The following is an 11,174-nucleotide window of genomic DNA, read 5'->3' on the forward strand; positions in this document are numbered from 1 at the left end:
TCAAGTTTTAGATCTTATTCTTTATCGAAAATAACTAAAAATATATAAATTCATAACTTTACCTTGTGAATGCAAAAAAAATAAATTATATATTTTATGGATTCACTATGTGAATTTAGATTTACATTGTGAATCTACACACATTCACACTATGAATTTAATGAAAAAAAAAAGTAAATGTCTTTTATCGAATTTGACATCATTGGAAGAAGGATAAAATGTTATAAATTTATGTATTTTTAGTTTTTTTAGTTATAAAAAAATAAGCTTTAAAATTTTTTAAAAAAACTTTCCTTGGTTTTTTAATTAATAATGGTTTTTCTATTCAACTCATCCTATTCGATTATATACAATTATAATAAACCTTTTTTCTTACGACAATTTTTTTAAAGTTCAAGAATAATTAATTTGACTTTCAAGAATAAGTGGGGTTGTAATCATAAATAAAGTTACTCATGATTTCTTTTATGAAAAATGATTTAAAAGAGTAACAAAATATCAAAATCATACAAATAATACAATTAAAATCTTTTATGTAAACATATTACTAAACAGTTATAGTATTGTATATCTGTGACCATTTTAATCTTTATATTTTATTCAAAAGAAAAAAAATTCATTACATTGCCGGTAGTAATATGAGTGGTTGTTGATGTGGATTTTATCCATTTATTAATCTACTCGGTATGGGCAACGCCATAAGACGTTATGCTGATTTGACAGCTCCCATAACGGCGCCATAACACCGGAACACCGCCCCCTCTCATGTTATTTGGTGTTATGTTAAGAATGTTACCATGGCCACGGGAAGTAACGTGAGAATCAACCAATCAAAAGCTATTATCTCACTCTCTCTCTCTAACTCTCTTTGTATCTCTTAACATGTTATAACATTTATACACCATTTCCTACATAAATTAAATGGTGTTAAAGATGACATGACATATGAGTTGACAAATTTTGGGTATGATAACATGTCTTAACATGTTGCCCACACCCACCGGTCTTACGTTACACATTATTAAAAAAAAAAAAAAAAAAGGATTATCTAAATAAAGGTTATTTACGTTAACCACTCCGTCGTGTCCCTCCTGGCATTCGCACACTTTGCAAAGGTTCGTTAGGTATTACGAAAAAATAAAAAATTAAATTAGGAAATAAAAAGATAATAAAACTGGACTCCAAAGTCATTAATTCTATGCATAGAGAGAGGAGAGAGGAGTGAGGAGAGAGGAGAGAGAGAGAGAGAGAATTGTAAAATAAAAAAAATGCCATCACAAGAATCCCAAGAGGAGATAAAGAGAGACATTGAGCAGTGGAGATGGTCTGAAATGCAAGGTCTTGAACTTGTATCTGAAAACCCACCAATCCAAAATCCAAATCCCAACTTAGACCCACTCAGTGAAGAAGACAAAGAAGCTCAAAATAGCTTACAGAGAAGAAGATTAGAAATGGAAACCGAGGGGCAGAATAGTAAAAATGAAGGAGACAAAGAGAAGAAGAAGGAGAAAAGCGTCAGTGATCCAACAGTTGGGTTCGGAGAGCTGTTTAGATTTGCAGATGGATTGGATTATGTATTGATGGGTATTGGAACAGTTGGTGCTTTCGTTCATGGCTGTTCTTTGCCTATTTTCCTCAGATTCTTTGCTGATCTTGTCAATTCATTTGGGTCCAATGCCAATAACATCGATAAAATGTCTCAAGAAGTCTTAAAGGTAACAGCTTTCTTCTTTTCTCGAATCGTTTTTTAACAAAGATTTCATTATTTTATTCACCTCCTTCTCTTTTCTTGATGGGTTTTGTTATCCAGTACGCATTCTACTTTCTTGTGGTTGGAGCTGCAATTTGGGCATCTTCATGGGCAGGTCTGTAATCTGTATCCTACTTCATCTCTTCAACTCTGAAATTTAGTGTTTCTTTCTTAAAGATTCTTGAAAAGGAATGAAAAGAAATTGACATGGGTGTTTTAATTTTTGCAGAGATATCATGTTGGATGTGGACAGGAGAGCGACAATCGACGAAAATGAGGATCAAATACTTAGAAGCTGCACTTAGTCAAGACATCCAGTTCTTCGACACAGAAGTCCGAACTTCAGATGTTGTCTTTGCTATCAACACCGATGCTGTTATGGTTCAAGATGCCATTAGTGAGAAGGTAAACAAACAAACAAAAACACAAGTCTTACTATCGTTTTCTCAAGTTCTTTTGGGATTCATTTGTTCTTTATTTAAAGTAACTGTGTGTTTTGGTGTTGTATGTGTATGGCAGCTGGGGAACTTTATACACTATATGGCGACATTTGTGTCTGGGTTTGTGGTGGGATTCACAGCAGTTTGGCAATTGGCGCTTGTAACACTAGCTGTAGTGCCTCTTATTGCAGTAATCGGAGGTATTCACGCCACCACATTAGCTAAACTCTCTTCTAAAAGCCATGAAGCTCTTTCACAAGCTGGAAATATTGCTGAACAGGTGAATCACCATTTTCTTAATTTTTATTCAATCTTTTTTCCCCTTTTAGCTTAGGTTTTTAGGCCAATAGCAAAATTTTCACTGTTCATCGTCTCGGTATTGCTTAATTAACATAGTTTAATGTAAAACGTTTTTGTCATCTGGGTGGATGACAGAATCTTTTATGAAATCCAAGACATCAAGAAAACACCAAGTTTTCCTCTTTCTTTTTCTATCTGGATGTTGATAGTTCGAACTAAATTCAAGAAAAAAAAAAGTTTAAAACTTTATTTGTTTCTCTATCTGGGTTATCATGAACTTGTGCTAAATCAAGCAAACAATATTTTCTTCTTCTTGTTGTTTTCCTACATGGGTATTGCTGATTTCGAGGTGAATTCAAGGGGAAAGATATAACTTTTTTGTTTCTTGTGTTTCTATCTTTACTTGTCGTGAACATGAGCTAAATCAAGAAAAAGATTTTCTCTCCTTTCCTATCTGGGTGTTCCTGATTTTGAGCTGAATTCAAGTAAAAGTTAATTTTCTCCATCTGTTTTCCATATGGGTGCTGATGGACTGCAGCTAAAGTCATGTAATTATTGTGTGTAATAAAAGAAATCGTGTTTTACCATCTGGGTATTTCTTAATTTATCCAAATATGCAGACCATCGTACAAATTCGGACTGTTTTGGCATATGTGGGTGAATCAAGAGCATTACAAGCCTATTCAGCAGCATTAAAAATCTCACAAAGACTCGGATACAAAAGTGGGTTTTCTAAAGGATTCGGATTAGGTGCAACGTATTTCACTGTCTTTTGTTGCTACGCACTTCTTCTATGGTATGGAGGTTATCTTGTTCGACACCATCACACCAATGGAGGTCTCGCCATTGCCACCATGTTCTCCGTCATGATTGGTGGACTGTAAGTCCTCTGTTATTGTCAACTTCCACAATTATCCTAAAACATTCCTTTCTCTAATCAATTTTAAAAAATTTACAGTGCTTTAGGCCAATCTGCTCCAAGTATGTCTGCATTTGCAAAAGCCCGAGTAGCTGCAGCAAAAATCTTTCGAATAGTTGACCACAAACCAAGCGTTGACCGAAATTCTGAGTCGGGTTTGGAGTTGGACTCTGTTTCAGGGCTCGTGGAACTTAAAAATGTCGACTTTTCATACCCTTCAAGGCCAGATGTTAAAATTTTAAGTAATTTTAGTTTAAGTGTTCCTGCTGGGAAAACTATTGCTTTGGTCGGAAGCAGTGGCTCTGGAAAAAGCACGGTGGTTTCCCTCATTGAAAGGTTTTATGATCCCACTTCAGGTAAACGATAGCGACTCTTCATTAACTCAGTCCAACCAACATACCTTTATGTACAACTTCCTATTGCATACTGTACAACACCATGTTTGGTCTCTGACAATTCTGTTTTCCCTTAATGGTTGTAGGACTTTATTTTGTGTTTACTTTTTACAGGACAAGTATTGCTTGATGGGCATGACATTAAAGGACTTAAATTGAAATGGTTAAGGCAACAAATTGGATTAGTGAGCCAAGAACCAGCACTATTTGCTACAACCATTCAAGAAAACATACTTTTGGGTCGACCCGATGCATCCATGGTTGAGATTGAGGAAGCTGCCCGAGTTTCCAATGCTCATTCCTTCATTATCAAATTACCCGATGCCTATGATACTCAGGTGAGTGGATCTTTTTTGCATCGTTTTGAGCGGGACCCATATGTTTGGCTTTTTGTTGATGTAATTGTTACATGTGGGCCTCACTTGGGTAGAGTGTGTTGGGGGTAAAATATTGTCACTTACACTAGAAGGTGAAAAAAATGATGAATGGGAAGCGGGAGTGGGTTTCTTTTGAGAAAGTTGGTTACTTTTTGGTTTGCTACATTATTACATTTTACAAAACTAATTGAATGGCCCATTTGGTCAAGAAAAGATCCTAGCTTTTGCTTCAAAAAAGTCAAAACTATGGGGGAGGTGAAGTGAAGCTTTCTATAAGGACATCCATTAATGAAATGTGGTACAACATGCTTCTTGAGTCAATAGTGCATGTGCAAGATCCATTGCTACCAAGAATTGAGAGGTTGACCAAAAAGTCAACATCAAAATAATCCATAAAGTTAAAGTAAACCATAATTAAGAACAAGATCAGAGATTTAGTTTGACCAGGAGCATGTTAAGGGAACCCTTTGACCATCAAAAATGAAGGAAATAATGCAAGATTAGATGATTAAATATACAAGAAAAGAAAAAAAAAGGTGTGGGGTATTGGTCAAAGTACTAATTTTTATTACTTTGATTAAATCCTGAAATTATGGTAAAAAGAAAAAGAGATGGTGTTAGTCTCTATGACCAAAATCATTACAAAACCTTGAAATAAGAACCAAATTTAACAAAATATGTTTTTTGACCTAAATAAGAATGAGTTACAAATCACAGGGACCGTTTTTGCAATTTACTCATTTTAGAAAAAAAAAATCTGCAGGTTGGGGAAAGGGGTTTACAGTTATCCGGTGGACAGAAACAGAGAATAGCGATAGCGAGGGCAATGTTAAAGAATCCGGCGATCTTGCTTTTGGATGAGGCAACGAGTGCTTTGGATTCTGAATCGGAAAAGTTAGTTCAAGAAGCTTTGGACCGGTTTATGATCGGAAGGACAACTCTGGTAATTGCCCACCGCCTGTCCACCATACGAAAGGCGGATCTGGTGGTGGTTTTGCAGCAGGGTAGTGTTTTGGAAATGGGAACTCACGATGAGCTTTTTGCAAAGGGTGAAAATGGTGCATATGCTAAACTTATAAAGATGCAAGAAATCGCCCATGAAACCGCCATGAATAATGCAAGAAAGAGTAGCGCCAGGTAGAAGTTTGACTTTAAAAGTCAAAGTGTACATTACCTTTTGCGATTTTGATTTGTTTACTTATTGTTCTTTCTCTGTGTTTTTAGGCCTTCGAGTGCAAGGAACTCGGTGAGTTCACCAATAATCACCCGCAACTCATCATACGGGCGATCCCCGTACTCCCGGCGGCTGTCGGATTTCTCAACCTCCGATTTTAGTCTATCAATCGAAGGTGGATACCCTAGTTATCGTCACGAGAAGCTTCCATTTAAGGAACAAGCAAGTTCCTTTTGGCGGCTAGCAAAAATGAACTCACCCGAATGGACATACGCTTTAATCGGGTCGGTTGGGTCCGTGATTTGTGGGTCCCTCAGTGCCTTTTTTGCTTACGTTCTAAGTGCAGTCCTGAGTGTATACTACAATCCCGATCATGAATATATGGTTAAAGAAATCGGGAAATATTGTTATCTTTTAATCGGGGTGTCATCAGCTGCACTCATCTTCAACACTTTACAGCATTTTTTCTGGGATGTTGTTGGTGAAAATTTGACTAAACGGGTCAGAGAGAAGATGTTGGCTGCAGTTTTGAAGAATGAAATGGCGTGGTTTGATCAAGAGGAGAACGAGAGTTCAAGAATCGCCGCCAGGTTGTCTTTAGATGCTAATAATGTCCGGTCAGCTATTGGTGACCGGATTTCAGTCATTATGCAGAACTCCGCCCTCATGTTGGTGGCTTGCACCGCTGGTTTTGTTCTTCAGTGGCGGCTCGCTCTTGTTCTTGTTGCAGTTTTTCCGGTGGTGGTGGCTGCCACCGTTTTGCAGGTCTGTGTGCTATTCGATACTGGTCTTTTTAATTTTCCGGTTGAGTTTTTGCTGTTTTGCTGCTTACGGTTTACTTTTTTTGTAACAGAAAATGTTCATGCAAGGATTTTCCGGCGACTTAGAAGGTGCACACGCTAAGGCAACACAGTTAGCCGGGGAGGCGGTGGCTAACATGAGAACAGTGGCTGCGTTCAACTCAGAGGCTAAAATCGTCAATCTGTTTACAATAAGTCTCCAGAAGCCACTTCATAGATGCTTCTGGAAGGGTCAGATAGCCGGAAGTGGGTTCGGGGTGGCTCAATTTTTACTCTATGCTTCTTACGCGATCGGTCTCTGGTATGCATCATGGCTCGTGAAACACGGGATCTCTGATTTCTCGAAAACGATCCGTGTGTTCATGGTTCTCATGGTCTCAGCCAACGGTGCAGCCGAAACCCTAACCCTAGCTCCTGATTTCATCAAAGGAGGCCGGGCCATGAAGTCGGTTTTTGATCTTCTGGACCGAAAAACCGAGATCGAGCCCGACGAGATCGACTCGATCCCGGTCCCGGATCGTCTCCGGGGAGAAGTCGAACTCAAACATGTCGACTTCTCTTACCCGTCTCGCCCAGATATCCCGGTATTCCGGGATATCTGTCTCCGAGCTCGGGCTGGCAAGACTCTGGCCCTAGTGGGCCCGAGTGGTTGCGGAAAGAGCTCAGTGATTTCACTCATACAAAGATTCTACGAACCATCTTCGGGACGGGTTATGATAGACGGAAAAGATATAAGAAAATATAACTTAAAATCAATACGACGCCACATGGCCGTGGTCCCACAAGAACCGTGTCTATTCGCCACCACGATCTATGAAAACATCGCGTATGGGCACGAATCAGCAACTGAATCCGAGATTATCGAGGCTGCCACCCATGCGAATGCCCACAAATTCATCTCTTCTTTACCCGATGGTTACAAAACGTTTGTGGGGGAAAGAGGGGTGCAGTTATCGGGAGGGCAGAAACAGAGGGTTGCGATTGCTAGGGCGTTTTTGAGGAAAGCGGAGGTGATGTTGCTAGATGAGGCCACGAGTGCGCTTGATATGGAGTCTGAGAAGTGTATTCAAGAAGCGCTTGAGCGGATTTGTTCAGGGAAGACAACGATTGTGGTGGCGCATCGGTTATCGACTATAAGAAATGCTCATGTGATTGCTGTTATTGATGATGGGAAAGTGGGAGAACAAGGGTCGCATTCGCATCTGTTGAAGAATTACCCGGATGGATGTTACGCAAAAATGATACAGTTGCAGAGATTCTCGCATGGGGAAGTGGTGGATATGGTTTCAGTGGGGTCGGGGTCAGGTTCGGGTTCTAAACGGCTAGAAGGGTAGTCAGTTAAGATTGTCACATTTTAATCATACGACATCTTGATTTTTGAATATTGTTTTTTTTTTTTTTTTTTTTTTTTTTTTGGTATAGTAATATTAATATCAATAGCGATAGTATTTGTGTACCATTTAGTTCCATTGTGCTTAGTAATATTAATATCAATAGTGATGTAATTGGCATTTGTATCCGATATAGTTCCATTGTGCTTAGCAATTCGCTAGCACGTGGATGTTTTTATTGAAACTAGTAGGAATTAGTGGCGCCCTTGGAGTTGGGTTGGATCACCATTGCGTAAATGTTGATAAAATTTTATTTTTTTTGATGAAAGAACATACATTCACTTCCTGAACCAAGAGACAATCAAAAGAGGTGGGGATCTACAAGCATGACAGACATATAAATTCTAAGATAATCAATTAGTAGTGTTGGCTTCTAAAAATTCCCCAACATGTATCAACCATAACTTCATCAACATTAATCGACTTTAGTGTTTTTATGATTATCAGGATCAATAAGCTCACACTCCATATCAATGATCCCCAACTGAAATTCATACATAAAAATGTAATCTGATATATGTTTTTCATAAATTATTGACAACAAATTGAAACGATTGAAAACTTTGAAGGATTGGAATGGAAATGAAGCAAGTGGTTTTCTTATATCTGTAACATTCATTCTCATTCCAAACAGATAGTCACCACAAGACACCCCTCTCTCAGTTGTGGTATATATCTGTTAAGAAATATGAATTATAAGTGAAATTATTAATTAATATAAACGATTACAAAGGTGGAATAAACTAATTTCTTGAAACCTACGCATGCTGGTCTGAGTTCCGTTTATTTCCGTAAATAGCAATCCCTTGATTTACTCATTTACCTATAAAAAAACAGATTTAAAGTTTGTGAAAGATATTTAAAAAAAACTATCAGATAGCAACTATCAAATACTCTCCTTAGCAATCAAATACAAAGAACAATTAAAATACATTTTTACAGAAAACTTAGTGAATCATAAATCAACTATTTTAAACAATAACTAACCTTTAAGTGAAGAAGCAACTAAGAACATAAAAGGAGTATTGAGAGAAACTTTTCAACTATAAAATCCATCCAATTAATCATAAAGAACACAAGTAACCATTTTCTTTCCAGTAAAATTAGGTTGCTACTTTTCAGCAGTATAGTAGGCGTTTTTTTTACAGTGTACTCAACATTTTAATTTTGAAGTTTTAATCTTTAAAAAAAAAGAATCCAAATCAAAATGTATATTTATGTGAATTAAAAAAGAAAGGCTCCTTTTCTACACCATTTGTTCAAATGAAAGTAAGCTGCAAATCTGATCCTAACCTTCCAATCAATTTTTTTTTCATTAAATTCTAGTTAGCTATCACCAAACTCTTTTTCACAAGTAGATTGCTAGTCTTCCGACTTTAAAAGTGAAGCTTAGATTCTGGAATCACTTAAAGGGCATGAAAGTAATTGTGAAACTAAGCACGTTCACCATAATATCTATAAATATAAAGCAAGAAGTTATCAAATTAACAAATAAATAATTTATGAAATAAAAAATGACTTGCTTAAATTCGCAAGTAAAGGCTTTTCCTTCAAGACTACACGTAGCTTTCAATATTGCACACCAAATATATCCGGTTCCAGTTGGGAACTGATGCTTCAAAATATGAGGAACATATAGTCATGGGCCAAGGTTGATTCCTAACTATTAGCCAAATGGGACAAGTACAACTTATTTAAAACGGATGATCAAACAAACATAATCAAGTAAAGAATCATGTAAAATAAGCTGAAATGAGCACCTTAATTGGGTCAGGCATTTCATCAAATACCTTATTGGCAGGTTTTTCAAGGAAAAGCAATAACCTTGTTGAGACTTTCCATTTGGAAGATATAATGAAATCTATCAGAATAATGAAATTGAGTAAATGTTAAGACAAGTAGATAAACAAACAGTTAAAGCGTTTTGGAAGCTTCGCCAAAACACGTGTTCTTAACGTATGAAGATGATGTGTTACTTGTGTGAATATAGCTAGATGATTTGACGCCTTTGTTGGTGAATTTGTTGTTGAAAATGTTGAATTGGCAAGTAATAGTAATAAAATAAAAAACTCCAAAGGAGATTGAGGTTTAAAAGAATGTTTAATTTGATTCAATCACAGGTCCCTCTTATTCTCATTCTTAATGATGGCGAGAGTAATACAAAGTTAGACTTGAAAAGTTTAAGGAAATTGAAGAACATAAGGTAAGAAGTAACGGTTTTCGTAATTCACTCACACTTGAATCCCATGGTTTATGGTATATTCTTGAATGCTTCACGTCTCGATGTTTGAGTTCAACAAGAGTTTAATCCACAAGGTTTGTGTTTAGCCATTTAGGGTTGGTGGTGGTGCTTTGTTAACTTTCTTGGGCACTCAATGGGGTTTGATGTTGTTGGAGTGGAGACCGATGAGGGTGTTTTGATTGCTGCAAAGTAGTATTTCGGGTTTAACAATGATAAGCCTATTAAACTAATTAATTGTTGGAGATGATATACATGTATAATTTGTCAATATATTATTTTTACAAATTATTTGCAAATTAAATCAAGGGTATAATTGTCAGTATATTATATTTTCAGTGGAAGAATTGAAACCATTCAATGAAAGAATCGGAAAGCTTTAGATAAATATGAACTTAGGTGTATTTAAATATTATATTGTGTTCGGTTGGTAAAATTTTGAATTAAATTATGATTATTCTTTTCTACTATATTTTTTAGTTTTCAAAATATTTGAATTGTATTGATGTTGGACATGTCGAGGGGTGGGCGTGGTGTTGTCGAGGCAATATCATATTTCATATCACCATTGTCGAGCTCTTACCACTCCCATTCCATTACGACTAAAAGACTGTTCAAATGGGTTTTTTTTTCTTGACTGTCTTTAATTGCCTAATCCTAAGTCATTCTTTATGAAATCTAATTTCCCCTAATATGAGAGCTTATTTGCACCATACAATAACTGTTTGTCATATATAACCTCTTTGAAATATAAATTGTTGTATAACACAAAAAATTATTGTGTATTAGCATTTTAAAATATGATCATATGAGTTTTGATTAGTATTTCTGCTAATTACATGTCGGTTACAAATTAAAACACAAGTAGAAATTGCTCTCATCTATCCTAATAAATCAAAATCATTTTTACCAAATGTTAACTTCTCATTGGATTTGACACATGTCATTTTCTAAGATTTCTTATTTTTTTCCCACTTATCATTTTATGTTTTTTTTTTCTATTTTACTAATATTAAATTCCACCTAATATTCAAATGTAATAATTGTAATAAATATAATAATAAATACATATCAATTTCATTAATCCAACTTTTCTTTTAATTTTTTAATTTCTTATTTGAATCCAATTATTTTATTTGTTTATTTATTTAAATTATTTGTTTCATTTAAAAGATAAATGAAAAAATTAAAAATAATAAATTAAACATTAAATTTAAATTATTTGTTCCATGAAGGAAAAGGATCTAGTTATTCCTACAATCTCAGGTTTGCAAGATGAATACAACGGTTTAAAATCGAATCTTTTGGCCCGCCATCCACCGATCATCTTCAACGACCTACATGGTCTTTTATCTGACCACGATTACATGATAAACAGATCAGCCACGG

The 11,174-nt window shown here is 35.9% G+C and overlaps 1 protein-coding gene and 1 long non-coding RNA gene across 2 annotated transcripts; one reads left to right on the forward strand and one right to left on the reverse strand.

Annotated features, from left to right (window-relative positions):
- The first annotated feature begins 1,204 nt into the window (after positions 1-1,204).
- LOC145161010 (ABC transporter B family member 1) lies at positions 1,205-7,783 on the forward strand. The gene is made up of 10 exons (XM_079080432.1): positions 1,205-1,715; positions 1,811-1,865; positions 1,980-2,155; positions 2,270-2,470; positions 3,111-3,370; positions 3,449-3,765; positions 3,919-4,142; positions 4,945-5,318; positions 5,406-6,120; positions 6,209-7,783. Exons 1-10 carry the CDS (start codon positions 1,269-1,271, stop codon positions 7,487-7,489), a joined length of 4,050 nt encoding a protein of 1,349 aa, XP_078936558.1. The 5' UTR covers positions 1,205-1,268; the 3' UTR covers positions 7,490-7,783.
- LOC145161011 (uncharacterized) lies at positions 7,540-10,018 on the reverse strand. Its single transcript, XR_013738310.1, has 4 exons — positions 9,782-10,018; positions 9,307-9,407; positions 8,309-8,369; positions 7,540-8,222 (listed from the first exon to the last, which is right to left on the reverse strand). It is a non-coding gene; the product is annotated as an uncharacterized LOC145161011 (long non-coding RNA).
- Between the last annotated feature and the right edge of the window lie 1,156 nt (positions 10,019-11,174).

This window comes from Lactuca virosa, chromosome 2 (genome assembly GCF_052849685.1).
Source record: "Lactuca virosa cultivar CGN04683 chromosome 2, Lactuca_virosa_CGN04683_v6, whole genome shotgun sequence".
Taxonomy (NCBI): domain Eukaryota; kingdom Viridiplantae; phylum Streptophyta; class Magnoliopsida; order Asterales; family Asteraceae; genus Lactuca; species Lactuca virosa.